Raw genomic sequence first — 18581 nt, 5'->3', positions numbered from 1 at the left:
ACAAGCAAGCCAGCATGTTTGCAGTCGCTAGCGTGCCTCCCGTGTGCACATTTACTAAGCGCAGCTTGCTAGCACAGCTCGCTATACGATAAATCCTCCAGGTTTGAAATTAATAGGTACTTATAGTGCGTCTCGAAAAGCAGCCGAACATCCACTCCTCACAACATATTGGAGCGCAATACAGAATATAAAAACGAGGCTAAGAATTGGCAAAGGAGATTTACCGTCTGTATCTGCTGCTTGATTTTTGGAAGGAACGTGAAAAAGACCTGACAGATATGTTTAGCGATTGATTCTCCCTTCATAAGGTACAAATAAAAAAAGCAAGGCAGAGACAATGCCGAAATGCATTAAACCTCAAAATCGATTAGAGCCCGTCAGAAGATCCTTTAAAACAATACAAATCGTGGACTTCTGAGCAATATTTTATTCCAAAGAACACTAAATTTGCCGTGAATCCGCTGCCTTGTTCACTGGCCGGTTCACGAGAGAAAAAAAATCCAAACCTACTTCTCGCTTGCAGTTACAGACAACTATCAGGAGGAAAAGGACAGCGTGATGTGACGCCAAGTGGGAGTAATGAATTTACGCCTGTGCTCCTGTCGGAGCGAGCCGGGTCTGTAGCTCCCCAGTTGATGGATGCCCATTAATACACCTGCATTCACGTCCCGGCCATGAGGAGGCACGCAGGGATTCAGTACGGAGCGGCACAGTTTTGCCAAGTCCTCTCGAAACGTCAATACCCTTCAAGTTACACCCAAAGGAGAGCGATTTCTCTTGATTCCCAAGTATACAGAGGACCGGGGCAGGTTTTTAGCCGGTAACCTTCTACCTTTCAATATGTGCTTGCGTGTGCGTGTGTGTGTGGCTGTGTATACATATCTATCTCCTAGAGAGGGATTAATTAGCCGGGTTTGAGCTGAAAGAGGCTGCAGTGACGAGCCCAGTGGCGATTGGCCGCCCGCCTGCCTGGCCCTGCCTTTATAATTTCCACACGAGTGCATCTGGGCTCTTATACAAACCAACAGCCAGCTTCTTCTGACATACACACACGGCACTTTTTTCCACCATCTGATTAACCGCCCTGCATACACACGGTGATTACTACGGGAAAACATAAATAAATACGAAGAGGTTTTATTATTTTGACTACTGGAACCCTCGCTGTGTCTCAGTGCAACTTTTGTTTTTTCTTGCTGCTGGGAAAGGTGCTGCTCTCGATGCTTTCCTCTCACTCACGGACCCTTTAAAAAAAGGGGAAGGAAAAATATCGCCCCCTCCAGTCCCCCGCCTGCTCCCCCTCCCTTCCCCCCCCCCCCCCCCCGCCACACACACTTCAAGACGGCTGATCTAAAAAAGCAGGAAGAGAGCATCTGAGGAGCAGCAGCCTCGGCGCATTTTGAAAAACATTTGTTATATTTCAGAGTGCGGCAGCCTGTTTCTCCTCTGAAGTTGGCTCCAGCCTTAGCAGCCGCATTGGATCCCACAGCCTATTGCGAGACTCCGGTATACAATCCGGATCTCTGCCCCAACATGATCGCGGCCCAGGCCAAGCTGGTGTATCATTTGAATAAATACTACAATGAGAAATGCCAAGCCAGGAAAGCTGCCATCGCCAAAACGATCCGAGAAGTCTGCAAAGTGGTGTCGGACGTGCTGAAGGAGGTGGAAGTGCAGGAGCCTCGCTTCATCAGTTCCTTGAACGAGATGGACAATCGCTATGAGGGGCTGGAAGTCATCTCCCCCACGGAGTTTGAAGTCGTGCTGTATCTGAACCAAATGGGGGTTTTCAACTTCGTGGACGACGGCTCCTTGCCGGGCTGCGCTGTGTTAAAGTTAAGCGACGGGCGCAAGAGGAGCATGTCCCTCTGGGTGGAGTTCATCACGGCGTCTGGCTACCTCTCCGCTCGCAAAATCCGGTCCAGATTCCAGACTCTGGTGGCTCAAGCCGTGGATAAGTGCAGTTACAGAGACGTAGTAAAGATGGTGGCGGACACTAGCGAAGTGAAGCTGAGGATCAGGGATCGGTACGTCGTGCAGATCACTCCAGCGTTCAAGTGCACGGGGATCTGGCCGCGGAGTGCTGCACACTGGCCGCTTCCCCACATCCCCTGGCCGGGACCCAACCGGGTGGCGGAGGTCAAGGCGGAAGGCTTCAACCTCTTGTCCAAGGAGTGCCACTCTCTGGCCGGCAAGCAGAGCTCGGCCGAGAGCGATGCCTGGGTGCTGCAGTTCGCGGAAGCTGAGAACAGACTGCAGATGGGCGGCTGCAGGAAGAAATGCCTCTCCATCCTCAAAACCTTACGGGACCGTCACCTGGAGCTGCCGGGCCAGCCCCTGAATAATTATCACATGAAGACTCTGGTTTCCTACGAATGCGAAAAGCATCCCCGCGAATCGGACTGGGACGAGTCGTGCCTGGGGGACCGGCTCAACGGGATTTTACTGCAGCTCATCTCGTGCCTCCAGTGCAGGAGGTGCCCGCACTACTTCTTGCCCAACTTAGACCTCTTTCAGGGCAAGCCTCACTCGGCCCTGGAAAACGCGGCCAAACAAACGTGGCGACTAGCTAGGGAAATACTTACCAACCCGAAAAGTTTGGAGAAACTTTAGAGGGTAACTATAAAACCGGCCTGACCGATAAATCTGATAATTTCCCGATGAAGTTTAAGATGCCTGTTTGAAAAGTCATATATTTCCACTTGACAATGCAAATAATATTCTCTTTTAAAAAGGAATATAGCTTAGGCTCTTCACAAAGAAAAGCAAATGAGAACAGCAAGCATCATTCCTCTTCGTCACAGTTTTGCAGTTCCCCGTGGGGGAAAAAAAAAAAAAAAAAAAAAAAAAAAAGAAAAAAGGAAAAGGAAAGTGTGCTACCTGGAAAGGAAAATTGGCCGTAATTTGATTGTGACCATTCTGCCTAAAAACGGTACCAACGGATTATAACAAAACCCGGTATTTTTATGTAAACCCTCTGTGAGTAAAAGCTATTTGGATATGCCACCTGAACAAACCCTAATGTACCTTTTGATTTGTATCAAATATTGTGATCTCACATTGTCTTTGAAATTGTGGATGTTGGTGTTTTGTGATTTGGTGAACAGAAGTTAAATTGCCATTTTGGATACTTCAAGGACATTTTCTGCTAAAAAGAAGATACCATTTAAAAAGGTAGATTTTATCACAGTACTTTTGTTAATTGTCTTTTGAAGTGTCTGAACTTAACAAGTTTACATTTTTCGTTTCATATATATTGCTTGTTCTATTTCTAACATTCCATAAATATACTTGAAATGTTATTTAAATATATTCAAAAGAAATTTGGATTCTGCTTATATAATAACGCTTGAATATTGGAATTATATATTTGAAAATGCACTTGAAATACACTGGATAATTACTTTTTGTGATCTAGATTTTAATTTCTGTTGCTGATTTATTTAATTACAAGCTAATAAATGAAGTAAAATGCATATGGGTAAGTGTTTCAATATCGGATCAAGTTTTCCACTTGAAAAACCAGAGGCAGCTATGTTTTGTGGATTTTGCCTTTCTGTGGGTAGTTGCTTAAATCCTGTAAAGCAGAAAACTTAAGGGCAGACTCCTGCCTATGCATTTTGAATAGTTTTGTAGAATATGGAAATATTGATGGTACAAACATATTGGAATTTAGCTCCAGATGACCATAAGTAACTGTCAGACACCGACGTACTTATCAATACAGTTACACTTCTTCAGCCGTCAGGAAAGAAATCTGTTTTTGAAGGGTTTATTATACGGTGCTGTTGTGTTTCTGCTCGCTTTTGAACAAAGCTGAGGAAACACAACGTATCTGTGAAGCAGTGTTTTGAGTAACCAGTGATCCTGATAAAACTAGCAATTTGGTGCAGGTACTAATAAAAAGGAAAATAAAATTTATAGGTGAGAGCCAGCACAAATAAAGTGAACAACAATATTGCTTGTGACCTACAAATCCGTTACGAATGTCGTAAGATTGCCAGTTGCACTCCCAGAAATCAAGCCCCTGAGCTCCCAGGACATTCAGAGGGAATAACCTGTGTGTGCTTACAAAACTGCACTCAATCCAAAGCCGCCTGTCTGTACCGCACTGCCTGGTCCCTCTCAGGATGCATTTCTTTAAAATGGCTTTTAAATCAAAACACAAATTAACAACGCGGATTTTGATTAGGATCCTAACAGTCAACAAGTGCTGAAAGAGGCCAATCTCCTGTGTGACACCCACTAACAACTACTTCCAGTGGGTGCACTTTAGCGAAACTGTTATACCCAGAGATTCTGGCAGAAACTTTTTTACCCCAGCACTGCAAAGAAAATTCCGAGTTTGACAAATTATTTACCAAAGAGAAATAACTTCATTGCAAACATATTCAGACGAGGAGTTTTCTTGGAAATTATTTATACTATTTCTGCATGAAAAAAAAACCCAAACCCCAAGGTCTTTGTAAAAGTACTTCCCCTGTTTCCTCTCTTCCAACATTTTCCAGAGCAATAGCAAAGATATAAAGCAAGAGCGATAAGAATAAAAAGAGATGCAGGCGAGAGGAGCGCCCTGTTAAGACACGTCCCTTCCGTCTGCCCCCTCCTCCCCCGCGTGGCATCCCCCGCGCCGTTCCCGCGGGGAGAAAGCCACGCAAAGGTTTCCGCTCAAGTCACGCACCCCTGCTCTGTTGCGGCTGGGCTGAAGGTCTTCGCGGAGGGGAGGGGGAAGGGGGGCGGCGCTGGGGAATTGGTAGTAGTAAATGACTACAGAAAAAAACAGAGCTTTCCCAGGAACCAAGTCTTCGGTACATGTCTATTTCCCTCCTCCCCCCTTTTCTTTCCCCCCCCCCAGAAAATAAGCATTAACTTTCATTTCAGCAGTTAAAAGTGTTTACAAAATGCGCCGTATTTTCTTACAAGGAAACTAACGTTTTTGAAATAACGGGATTCTCCGATAACCTCGGAAGGCGTAAACCCCTTCGCTGTGTCTCGGGAAGGCTGCGGGCTAGGACTGCTGCTCCCTCCAGGGATTTCAGAGCAATTGGCTTAGCTACTAAATCTGACCACGTTCATACAAAGGCACCGCGCGAAAGGCTTCTGGAAAACGCGCACGCTGCCGTGATAGAGGATTTAACATCATTAATACGTTGCGCTTTTTTTTTTTTTTTTTTTTTTTTTCCCAGCGAAAGGCGGCAGACGGGAGCGGAGTTTGGAATGAGGGGGCGGCCCCGGCGCACGTGTGGTGTGCCGGGACCGGGGACCGGGACCGCGCCCGCCAGTCCGCGGCACTCACCTTGGGGTCGATCTTCTTGAAGGCCGAGTCATCCTCATCCACCTCGAAGTAGATCTCTGTGGTGGTGATGGAGAGCGTCCCCTTGGCCACCACCACGGGGGCGATGAGCTGTGCCGGCGTGCTGAGGACCACGGGGCCTGCAAGGCAAGGGCAGCGGCGTCAGGTTGGAGGCGCCCGGCCGGCCCATCCCCGGTGGCCCTTCCCTCCGCCGAGCCAGCGCCCGGCGAGCCCCCTCGTAAACCCAGTTTGTAAACGCCGCGTTCATCCCCCTCCTGCCCGCGGCCAGCGCTTTGAACTCCGCGGCCGGGGCAGAAGCGAGTTTGTGAGCTCCGGGGTTGCGAGATAAATCACAGCAGCGAAATTCAGAGGGGTTAGGGTGAAAAATAGCTGCCTCTTAGAAGAAGGTCCCCTCTCTTTTCATGCCCTTTTGCTCCTCGTTAACGCTATCACTGTTTATGTGCGATAGCGGCGGCTCGTTCCACACCGCTTCGATCTGGCAGCCAAGGTCCCCGCGGCGGCCGGGCCGGGCCGGGCCGGGGGCGCAGGGCAGGGCAGCCCGCAGCCCCTGCCTGCCACACCAACCCTGCGAGGCCTGGGGGCATTAACTCTGGATCCAGACCTCAACTCGGGAAAGTAACGCGAAATATCGGGGGGTTCTGTTTAGTTGTTTCTTTTTTTTTTTTCTTTTTTCTCTTTTTTTTTTTTTTTCCACCTACTTCAATATCCCCCGCACAAAAAGGCTAACATCGTTAAATGTATTTACGGCAAGATCATTTTTGTTTCAACTCGCTGCCGCTTATACTTTTAAAATTACTGTATAACAATACTTCGCTCAAATATATTCCTTAACGAGACGCTTTCGCGGGCATTGAAAAGATGGAATGGAGAAAACCTATTGTAAAAGGCAGCCTTCTCCACGCAAATTGTTAGATTTTAATTCAGGGGAAAAAAACTGAAAACAACCCTTCCTTAATCCAAAAGACAACAGGATCACTTTTTCACCATCTTATCTTCAATATCAATGCAATCTACTGTTAAAGCTGACAGTGGCCGTGTTTAGGAAGACCACTTATTTCGAAGAAAATATTATATATAAAATATTCTTCTAGATTTAACAACGAAAGCCTGTGGGATAATTTCTGTACACATACATAAGCACACAGAGCCACATGCACGTATAAACACGCATATGATGTAAAATAATACAACTCCAGTATTAAGAAGCTGGGTACAACACCTTACTGATACACCTTTTCGAAAGTAGTAAACTGACCATCTCAGGAGGTTCTAAACAGGGTTAGGTTGTTTTACACAGCTAAAATAGTCTCCCTTGCAATAAGGGAACCCCTGCTTAGAGGGCAGAGAGGCGTGAGCCTCCCTCTGCTTTCCCCAGCCGCTCGCCCCTCCAGCAGCGCCGTGCGGGCGCTGGCGTGGCCGAGCCGAGCCTGGGGCTGCGGCTCTCACCGGGGCCGACGCCACAGATGCGCCCTCACCTCCTCCCCCAGCACTGCCAGCACACTTAACTACCAGCTCTTACAAGCAGCACTTCAAATTACTCACTTAGCCCAAATTACTCCTGTATCGGCGCATCTAACTGTCATGTTGTTAATGCTTTACTTTACTGTAACACCCAATTCAAGTCCTTATTGCACAATATTTTGTCATTTACTTTGCAAAACAAATAAAGAAGAAGGCAGAGATTACTGTGCGTAGAGGGGAAAGCTAAAACGCACCGTTTCAGTAACAGCTTTCAACAGCCCAGCGTGGCGGACGGGATAATATTGATACAAACTCTATTTTCTTTCATTTTATTGTTTTCCATCTCCTAATAAACCGAGGTAGCCTCTTGACCCCAGTCAGCTGATCGGAATCACATGCGCCGGGCTTGCCTTGCTGCTCTCCCAGTCTCGCCTCCATCTTCTCTCCCTCCCTTGGCGGTGGGAAAGGAGCCGATCCGAGCCGGGGAAGCCCGGCTGCAGGCTCCAAAGGGCAGGGTGATCGATCCGAAACGCCGCTTTAAAGCCTCATCAATCTTCATCTAGGTTGCTCGAGTAATTACGCCCGATTCTCTTGTACGATTACAAGTGGATTTGGGTTTCTATTCCCCAGGCCCCCTTTCTTTGTGTTTACAGAAGGGGGGGTCTGGCCAGCCAGCGGTTCCCTGCCCTGCAGAAGCACTTGCCCTCTCAAGCAGAGCGCCCTACTCCGCCTCTCGCCCTTCTCGGGCACACTTGGCCCGGCGCAGGGTGATGGGCTCCTGGGCCTTTGTGCGGGGAGAAAAGCGCCTTCGGAAGGCGCGTCCTGGAAACGACCCGATATTCTATCACTTTAAGGAGGCGTTTGTGGGCTTTGCTGAATCCCAGAAGGAAGAACATCAATTTAATCCAATTACCTCTTTTCCCTGGTGTTGTGTGGCTAAAATAAAAATAAAGCCACCGCTATTTAATGGCCAAAAGGCCAAACCCTATAATCTGCCATCCAGGCGAAGACAATGCGGCACCCCGGTTAGCGGGTTGTGCCAGTGATGTGCCCTTACGGACTGGAGCAGGGTGCAGAGCTGCAAAAGCAGGGGTGAATGTGGAGGGAAAGGAAACAGTCACTTCTTAGCCCGTTACTGAAGGCAGGGGAAATCGGGGATTTCTGGCTTTCTACTCCTCCCTAGAAAAGGCTCCGAGCTCCCTCCCAGATTGGTACCTTGGCATCTGCCCTGCATTCTACTCAAATGACACCCTAGATTTGTTGCAAGGTAAACATGTCAGAGGTATCACAATGCGACAAGGAATAAGCATTGTCGTACTTTCCAGATGAGAAAACGTTTGCTTGCGTTTTCTTGTTTCAGAAAAAATAATAATAATTTTAAAAAAAGGCAGAAAGCAAAATAAATAGAAGTCACATTATGGGATTCCGGGAAAGGAGGTGCTCAAACTAAGTTTGAAAAATCTTTACAGATTTTTTTTCTCTCCTTGAAGCACAAAATGAAAAAAAAAATCGGTATTAGCAGTGTTTCATTTTTACACTTGTCCTTTGGAAATCTCCAATTACAACTTGCAATTCCATAGCATGTTTAAGGAGCAGAGTCTTTTTGTTATAGCCTTCAGGGAGCAAGCCAGCCACTGAGAGAATACGAAATTAATCCACTACAGCTATAGAGAGAGAGGATTATGTTTTAATCCCCTTTGGGATAGTCTCTGGATTTTAAGGATCCGATATTAAAATGTTTACATAGAACATAATCAAAACAGCGCAGATTTTCCATATGGCACCGAGCTATCGGGAAGCTCTGGGTCTCTTTCCCAGACCCAATTGATAATCTAATGAAACAAAAGCCGAGCACACCTGAGCCAAGAGCCAGCCGCGGGACGGGCTCATTCGCATTCGGGAAGGATAACGAGCTTCGGCTCCAGCCTCCGCCCGGCCCGGCGGTGGCGAGCTGCGCTTTTCCAGGGGATGTAAATATTCATTTCCAGCGCGGCTGCGGCCCCGGAGAAGCACGGGGCCGGGGCTGTGCTGCCCGGGGGAGAGGGACCCGGAGCAGCGGCGCCCGGGGATGCTGCCGGGCGCTCCCTGCGCAGCGCAGCAGCCGCCTGCGGCACCGAGGGCTCTTGCCTTCCCGCTCCGGGGGAAAAGCCAACCTGTGGCTGCCCCGCTTCGCCCAAAAAACTGGCGTTTGTGGAGGGGACCCGTGTCTAAGGTGCTTGTCAGATGTTGGGATTCTAAGAAAAAGCATCTCTCTTTAAGGATCGTTTCGTTGCCTCTTCCACATCTCTCCGAATCGATCGGGGCACCCGCAAAAGAAAGGAAGCGACCTACCAGAGAAGTTCTGGCCTTAAAACGAGACCAGAAATCACTTCAGACCCACAGATCTAGCAATTTGTTTAAATGGTGAATTTTCCCCTTTGCCTGATCCCTGTGGTCTGCACATGTGATTTACATTTCTAAAATAAACTCTACCATGCATATACCTTTTAAAATAATATTTTCTTTCCAAAAGTAAATGATTGTGAAATTAGAAGGTCCCAGTGAATAAAAGCAGAATGTAATTTCCCTTCTCCCCTGCGTAATTTTTGCTAAACAGAGACTTCAGTCCCTGTATTTAGTTCTTGTAACTTAGCTCCTGTATTTTTCAAGTTCAAGTAAAGCAAGTCAAGCCAAGTGAAAAGTTCTACTAGGTTTCAAAGTTTTCTATCTGCTAATGAAATATCAGTAAAATTACACCTCTTAAGGAAAGCTGCTAAGGAGTGGTATTTTGAACCAAAAATTTTCATTTCCATAAACTGTCATTTTTAGGTCTAAGAGTAAACATGTGTTACATTAACGAGCCTGAAAATTACACTGGAGGTATATCTGCTAAGAAGATTGGCACAATTACTCCTAAGGAGGATAAGGCACATGCTTTTATATGCTGCATTACAAAAAAAAAAAAAAAAGAAAAGAAATTTACCTGCCGCAGGCCTAGAAGTCTAACTTTTAAAATAAAGTTTTGGTGATTACCCCAGACAAGAAAGTATTAGCTGGGACAAGTACTTTGAAAACATATCCAATCAGCTCAACCAATTTAATTTTACAATCTACTGGTAATTACTCCGAAATCATTTAATTTTTAACTGATGCTGGCTTAAAAGAAAAAACATATCAATCTTTTTTCATAAACATATATTCAACGTAGATTAACTGAAACCAATACTTTTACTATGTAAAATAGTTTGCATAAATTACATTTTGTAATTTGATATGATACTTAAACAAGAATTTTAGATAAGAATAATAACTAAAAATCACTCACACGGCACCTGAAATAAGACAACTGAAATTTCCTCAGCATTTTAACTGTAAAGCCAAATGTATCTGAGTTGTACTTGAAGTGTGTACAAATCCTTACACTTAAAAAACAACTTAGATGTAACACATGCACAAGCACACAAAAACTTCAGTTTCTTGTAATGTAAGTCACATTGTGTGGAAGCAGAAAGAAGTATAGGTACCAGAATCCTTTGGGTAAAGCTCTTTAGTCTGAAAAGTATTTCAACCAATTAACATCTAATATAATACATGCAGTGCCAAGTAAATAACAAGTAAACAAGGTAAGATTCCTAAACAATTCACAGAATTTAGTCTATTTTTGTTCCCATTGTCATTCTGAATCTGATTCAAGCTACCCTTTAAAAAGATTTCTGCAGTAAATATATTGAACTTACATGAGGATGGCTGCCCCAATTTTGTTCTCTGCTATAGCAAATACTTGAAGGCAGTAACTTCACTCAAGCCAAGGCGTTTATAAGAATGTACATATACAGCTCCCTTTACACATCACTTTCAACAGCTTCATTAAAGATAATTTGCACAACTTTTTTAATTCAAAAACCAGAATCTAAGTCTGACTATAATCTTGGTTTTCTCTTCCACCACTGAATAATATCCCAAATTCATTTCCCCTGTTTTCAGAGATATCCAAGCTTATTTTGTTGGCTTTTTACTCCTGCACAATCATATGTTTCATATTGTGAGAGAGGGATTGATTTTTTTGTTTGTTTGTTTAAATGTCATAGCCAGTGTGGATAGGCCCTGATATTCAAGATTTTCCCCACTTTCCCCCCCTTTCCTCCATAAAGCATGTAGCACTACTACTGGTAACATCAAAGATCGACTTAAATGGTCTTTTTCAACAACAATGATTAAACAATTACAGCAACTCAATTCTCTTAAGTGGTTGCCATAACAGCAAGCAAATGTGCTTGATTAAAAAGAAAATGTAAATAAAAACAATCTTGCATATTATAACTGTGAACAAAATAGCAAGAAAGAATTACATAGTTTTGATGAGACTGTGAAAATAAAGATAGTGTTGCTTAAGAAGAAAAAAAGTAATTTTACCTGAAACATAGACATACTCACCTATATATTTGAATTAAGTGCCCTATGCACTTTCACAGGTAAATTATCATTATTTTAATTCCATACCTCCCTGGTCTTATTAAAAGAAAAATATAAAATAGCACATCTCCCTGAGGGAAAACATACCTCTCAATATTGCTAGGAATAACTATTTCTTTATATTGTTCAAAGAGTGATAGAAAGCAACTACTTAATAAAACAGTTAAAGAATATGCAAGACAAACTCCACATGAAACCAAAGTCAGTCTTACTGAACCACTGAAGGTCCCATGGAACAATTAGCTGTGTGTCTAACAGCCTAAAGTAACTCAGAAAAGCAACGTTTTCCCCCTTTTCCAAGTTCGGTCAGATTTACTCTGTGGCACACATGAGAACTTTTGAACTGTGCTGAAGCTTGGAATGGCTTACATGGCTTCAGCATTTTTCCAGGACGTGTCCAAGCACCAACCTGCCAGATGATCAGGTATTAATAATAGTCAAGACTCCCCTTAATGATTTACACCTGGCCAGAAATGTAAATATTTGGGATGGGGACCTCACTACTGCAATGCACACATTTGCCACTTCAAAATTAGATTCATACAGTGTGCTCCGCCTGAAGCTATACCTTGGAAGGACTGAGTAAATTAAGATGGTTTAGAAACTTAAGAACTTGACTGTTAAGCCGTGCATCCAGATGTGAGTATTCTACACTGATGCAGTAGGACCTGCACTAGCTCCCTCCTCATTCTCAGGTAGAAACTGAAGATACTTTTTCAGCCTAGAAAACATTAAGTGATGCTGAACATGCCCACACAAATAACATTTTTTCCCTCTGAGAGAGTCACTATAGCTAACTATTTAATCAAAAAGTATCAGAAAAAAATACACCTTTGAAAAGCATACTTAATGTTTAAAGAAGAAAGGAGAAAGCAGAGAGAGAAGCTCGTGATAATGGTATACCACTGAAACAGGAGCTCGAGCTAACGAGTCAGGAACACAAAAGATCAAGTCCCAGATGCCAGTCTGAGCAAACCAGACTTGACAGGTATCATATACAGTCCAGTTTTTGTACCTTGTCATGCACATAGGGCTTGATTGATTAGAAATTTAAGGAAATAAGCCCTTCAGCTTTCATTTTTTCCACTCTCCATTCTGAAAAAGCTCTTCAGATAAACTGTAAGTCTTGTATTTCTTGAGACCGTAGTGAACAGAAATACTATGTTCAGATAGCTTGTGATACTTTAAAGTTCACTTATATGGATAGTAACTCCTACATGTGTGTGACAACAAAGACATACGTTGTTCAGCATATAACTTGACAGGTATGTTTGGAAGCATCACCTGAGATGCAACAGTTGTAACTTCAAAATTTTCTGAAAATATGAGTATCTCTAAACAACACCAGAAACAACACAGAATGTTCCCTAGTGCAACTGTGTCTTCTAGCTAACTGCATGTTTTGCATTCCCACAGTTAGGGTAATTCAGAGGACTCTTCCACAAAGATCCTCTGGTACCTACTGAAAGGAGAAGTGATGTGGAAGGCTCTGTCATACAAGCTTTTTTCTTGAACAACCCGATTCCACTGTTGGAATTTTATTGCTTCTCAACTCTTTTCTCCCATTTAAAAGTTTGTTCAGAATGGCTTCCGGGTTCAGGAGTTACAGAGATGGAGACTGACAAAGGAGGCTTACATAAACCTTGTTTCTTTAGAAAGTCAAGCGAAAAGCATGGGATGAGGCTGCCTCTGGTACAATTTCTGGTTAATTAAGCCAAGACTAACCAAAATGTCTTCTTGATTGATCTTCTAATTTGCTTCTATAACATCAGAGGAAAAAAAGACAGGCAAAAAAAAAAGTCCTGTCCAAAAGTCAATGAAAGTGCTTAGTTTAAGCATGGATACTGTCAAGACATTCCTGGATACATTCCTTCAACTAATCTATGGTGGGTCAGTCCCAATATGTTCCTATGAAGAATAAACGGATTTTTGTATGGGAACCACTTGCAGAGTGAAGATGAAATGAGATGCAAAATGGTGGAGTTTCCTTATGTCTAGGCCTGTCTTTCTGCAGTCTCCTATGTATCAGGTAGCTCATCAGCTTGACCTTTGATGAGTTAACCAGTTCCATCTGGGGTGTGGCACCTCAGGAAAACGGAGAAGCTGCAGATGTGTAAAGTCATAGGCTCCACTGTAGTCTAATTTTGCAGCCTTAGAAATTTCAAATAAAAAGAGTTTTGCAGGTTATGGAAAAAAAATTAAATAGACTGGTATCAGTGGACAGTAACAACACATGAAGCACTCTCAGAGCCACTCATAAATACAAACCAACAGAGTTTGAACTGATTTAATTTTAAAGCTTGGAAAGCAGAAAATCTGGCCGCCATTTTAAAAGCTGAAGATGCTCAGACCTAGAGTGGGTGTACTAAGGTACAAAGAGAAAAGTTCTTCAAAGCTGTGCTTAGCAGCACTATCATATGTGACTGACAACCACCTTATAAAATATTAAGCTATTTTGGATAGTAATATGGAAAAAAATATTAGAATAAACACTGAACTGTCTAAAAATAGTATGTTATAGAAACTGTGGGCCTTTTTCAGTGTGAAAGCCAGCTACATATCAAAATTATAACTGTTTTCAGTTTATGCCTGAATCTATACTCTAAATTAAACTCATACAAATATGTTTTTCTTTTTTATACTTAGACTCGAGGATCAAAATCTGAATACATAAAAAACAGAAACTATGGAAATATGGCTGAATTAAATTTCCATGTTTGGAAGTAAAAGGCTTATGTGGTTACGTATCTATCATAGAATGGGAAATGGAATCACTCTTCTTCCACATTCCTGTCACTTTCCCAGACAAGTAACTGCCCCAATGAAATTCCTATCTTGAATGCTAATTTGCAAGAATAATGAAGTTTGAAAGGAAAAAAAATACTTAGTAGTGCATGCTGAATTCAGTGAAGAGTTTCCATTGGGAAGCTTGAAAAACTAGGAGAAATAATAAGACTTTTTTGTATTTTCTATTGAAACTTTGATATTTGTTACTTAACTGACTTGTGTGTGCACATACACATACTTTATTTAAAAAAAAACCCATAAAGTATGGCAAAGCTTAAAGTGCCTTAACCAGCTCCAGACAGAGAGAAAAGGAAAGTGAGAGAGAGTGTAAGAGAGAGAAGAGAGAGATGAAACAGGAAGGAAGGAAGCAAGCACACAAGCAAGCAAGCTAATAATGACTACCCCTGGCTCTGGAAGTATCAGAGGTGCAAGCTGTTAGAAGCTGAGAGAGAATTATTAGGAAACATCACTGTGTACTTGCCACAGTCCTTGCTGGGTTTCCCTCATGGTTGCTGCTTTCTGCCCTCTTGGTCACCCCAGACCATCAGAGCCACTGGCGTGTGAATGGCAACTGCTGCAGGAAAGGAGGGGAGGTGGTGGATGACTGGGCTCTCCCGGCCCCGTGGGAGAGGACACACCAGGGCAGCAGGGGAAGGGCTGGAGAGGGAAGATGAGATCACCCTTGGAACCGCTGTAATGCTTTGTTCTCCAGGAGGGAGAAGGATGAAGATGGTACCTTTCCTCTACTCCTAAACCTCTTGAGTAGGCTGTGGTCACTGCTGGAGACAACAGCAATGCTATTCAGTCCTTTCTTTCAATCTACTACTCTAACAGCAGATAATGTGACAAAAATATCTCTGGCTGGCCTCAAACAAATTATTTTTATATGCCTGAAAAATCTAATAATTTGAAAATCTGCCTTCTCAGTAGAGATTCAAGTTTGGTTTTTTTAATTAAGAAAATCTACTGTTCATTTAACTCTGTTAACAAAAACAATAGAACTAATACTACATATATTATTATCATTTTGAGAATGGCAACAGAAGAAAACTCAAGAAAATGTTCTCCTCCATTACTCCTTAGGGTAAGAAAAAGTTTCAAACAGCTTTGCTTATCAGAGATTGTCTACACTCTTGTAAAGAAAATTCCATGTCAGACTTTGGCCATAAGAAATGTTACCATAACTCAAAATATATGCGTATACATATGAAATGCATATTATACACATCAAGATGAGTCAAAAATGTTTAAGTTTTCCGTAAATAATACTTAATTCTCAAGGTTCTTTGCGGCTTTAGATGCAGTTCCTTGGTGTGTTAGTGTTTTTATTGCTGCATCTGGTCTTATGCAAGACTTCAAAACAATTTCAGAAATGTAAACAATGAGCTCTTTGTTAAAACCTGGAATAGAAAATTTCCCTATGGGCTAAATGTTTTATCTTTTTTTTTTGTTTGTTTTGTTTGTTTGTTCGGTTTGTTTACTGCCATACAATTTTAACTGTTACTCTATGTAGTAGAACTTTTGGCACTATTCCAATTTCCTCTAATGGCAGCCTCAAATATTTTTCCATTTGGAAATTGGTCAAAATTATGATGATTTCTGTTAGTTTGTCTGAAATTAGACAAAAGGCTTATATTGCATAGGCCACAAAACAGATGTTGATAATGTTTGGTTACGTCCAGTTTTGTCTGGACTTCAAACAGATGACCTGGAAGTGAAAGGTCTTATATCTCATTAATAATAATACAAACTGTCAAATCCCCATGACCTGGTGTGTTCCTTAGCACAGGGAAGTAAGTCAATACACTCAGCACACTCCCAAGAAGTATGGAGAGAAGGCTTTTCACAATTAGTCCTCCAGCTGGTGTGGACTCGCTACCCGTGCTGGCTCAGATGGAAGATCAGCTCTTGTTTATCAGTAATAGTGCTGCTTTCTAGAAATATTTCTACTCTGAATTTCAAAGTTGCTAAAAGTTATGGCAGTGCTGGGATGCTGCATCTGTCTCAAAATTCCGGGCCCATTTGCACTGGAGAGAGGTTCCTTCCACCTTGAGGCAGATGTCCAAGAAGAAGGAAAGATTCTATAGTGAGGGTTAGGATACAGTAAGACTAAAATGCGTTAAAGGCATTTGGATGTGTTGCTCAATCTGCTCATATAATGGAGTGAATAACATGTATTTATTCTTGCAAGAGCGTTGTGAGGCAGTAATTCACCATGGCTGATGAGGAAGTCAGCTTCAGAGTTGATTGAGTCCACGCAAGTAACCAGATGCCTGCCAAAGCCCTTTGTCTTCCTAAAATAACTCAAAGCATCATATCCCCCTATTTTTATTTCCTTTCTTTCTTTCTAGAAAATACTCTTTTAGAGAGTAGCAAAAGATTCCGTCAAGGATTCCTTGCTTGGCTGGGGCATATTTGTTGCTGTCACTAGCTGTATGACAAAATAGATGAAATGTGCTCCAGTTAAGAACATGTATCTTTCAAAAATGTCATTAAGGCTCAATTCTGCTCTCAAAGGCACACTGACAAGTCTCAGAAACTGAAATGCATCTTCACAACAAAGAGAAGAGAACGTCCTCCTAAAATATAAAATTCATAAAACCTGAGTAGATCAACATTTATTTTATTTTTTTAATGACCTATTTTAATGCAAGATCAGTGCTCTAAACAAAACCCCAACTCAAACAACAAACTTCGTTAAAAGAAAACTGCATACCTACTAGAGAGTATTTCCCTGTGAAAATGCAAGCTTACAATATTAGAACACAGCCGCATATTTTTCATTTTGAAAAAAATCACCTACTAAGCAGGAGACAAACTGTTAGCAAATTTACATTCTCAGGATCTTAATACAAAGGTAAGTATTTAAGATCCCTACTGCAGCATTAGGAAATATAAATGCAAAAGAAAAGGACGAGTTAGTAATATCAAGTCACTACAGTGGATTTGATTGTATTACCCAGAGACTCACAATATATTAGGACACTGTTAAAATTGACTGGGCTATCTCAATCATTAGTTCTAACAGAGATATGACTTGCCTCTTGAAGTGAACAGTCTGGGAAGAAAAGGAGCTAAAACTGAAACAGAAACATGTAAAATATTTTAATACATAAATGCTAAGAAAGAACTTTTGTTAACTCATACTGTAAGACAGTTTCAATACTGCTTTTGTTAAAAATTGTGATGCAAACCTAGAAGTCATAATTCTAAGACCATAATAACATGGAATCAGATTTTCATATTTTATTAAAATGTTACTTAATATAATGAAATCTGACCAACTGCAATTGCAACATATGGAATACTAAGATTATATAATAAAAATATTCAGACTATAATTATTTAAAAATTCTCCATCCCATATGCAATTTATCAAAGTGAACTTTACATTGATTTGTGCCACATGGTTGATGAAAAACTATAAAGAGTCTCTGGAACAAAAGGTATGTACAGATAACTTTGTACGAACAATCTCAATCTGTTTCAAACTTTCCCTTTTTTTCAGTTTTAAGTTCACAAATCAAAATATTGTATTATTTATATCGCCTTAGTCAAAAAATTTTCTAAAACCCAAGGTCGTCTCTGTTTAAAATGTGCCTTAGATTCATGGAATAAACAATGCTAAATTGTTTTAGTTAAATGTGGACAATCTTAAATCAATTGAAACCTGGTTTACAAAGATTTTGTTTAATTCCTATCTCTTACAGAGACAATCCAAATCGTTGTAAATCATGTTTGAATTGATTTAAGCTTTAAAGTTAAATTGGAGGCATATCTGAATATAGAAATTCCTATGTGTCATTTCACTGTGAGCAGTAACTAGATATAAATGATGCTGTGCTATACCATAACTTGATAGATCTCAAAGATTTCCAGATCATTTATACTGAATCTACATTACTCTTTGGAATTAGACAAGAACAGACAGTGTGGCTTTATTGGGACCTGCTCTTCAGAGCCGTCAGAGATTGTTCAAACCTTCTTAGGCATATACCCCACCTTCTCTGCCTATTGCTTTTCTCAATTTCAGTTATTGGACTCAAGTTTCAGAGCCACATTCTATATATTGAAAACTGGGAAAAACAGTGACATCATTGTATGCAAAATCATGCAAAATCAGCAGCTAAAGAGAGGGTATCATGGGATTCAGGGGATTTTTTACCAATGCAAAATTTACAGAAGACAGGTATGATACTGTGTGTCACCATTAACTCTCAACATCATTTCAGCTCCAAAGACGAGCAAGAGTTGAGTAGCAAAGGCTGCAGTTAATCTAATAGTAAAACTGAGATAGTGGAATGTGGGTTCTTTTTGAGAAGCTCACAGGTTTTGGTACCATATGGCACCATTATCACATCACCTCACCACACTTGGAAGCAGTTTGCTTGCTCTGTTAGCACTGATAGGGAACACAAGGGCATCCTGTCAATATTTCAAAAGTTAATTTTTTTCACTTTCTATTATTTCTGCTTCTGCAATACTGACAATATCTCCCACTTTTATGAATAGTAAAAGCAAAGGACTAGAATGACTGTGCCATGTCCTGAAGGAGCAGGGGATGTCA

General features: G+C 41.8%; 2 protein-coding genes across 8 annotated transcripts in view; one reads left to right on the top strand and one right to left on the bottom strand.

The window, feature by feature from the left end:
* The window catches only part of NBEA (neurobeachin), a 467670-nt gene that overhangs the window by 144061 nt on the left and 305028 nt on the right, over positions 1 to 18581 (bottom strand). For all 7 annotated transcript variants that reach the window (XM_039566467.1, XM_039566482.1, XM_039566485.1 and 4 more), the window contains one exon: positions 5297 to 5433. In XM_039566467.1, the coding sequence (XP_039422401.1) occupies positions 5297 to 5433 (137 nt within the window). The remainder of the gene's footprint in view (positions 1 to 5296; positions 5434 to 18581) is intronic.
* MAB21L1 (mab-21 like 1) lies at positions 459 to 3476 on the top strand. The gene has a single exon (XM_019286367.2). The coding sequence runs from the start codon at positions 1534 to 1536 to the stop codon at positions 2611 to 2613; it is 1080 nt and encodes a 359-aa protein (XP_019141912.1). The 5' UTR covers positions 459 to 1533; the 3' UTR covers positions 2614 to 3476.

The sequence above is a fragment of the Corvus cornix genome, chromosome 1 (assembly GCF_000738735.6).
Source record: "Corvus cornix cornix isolate S_Up_H32 chromosome 1, ASM73873v5, whole genome shotgun sequence".
Lineage (NCBI taxonomy): Eukaryota > Metazoa > Chordata > Aves > Passeriformes > Corvidae > Corvus > Corvus cornix.
Note: the sequence above shows the minus strand (reverse complement) of the source record. Positions and strands in the feature narration are given on the sequence as shown.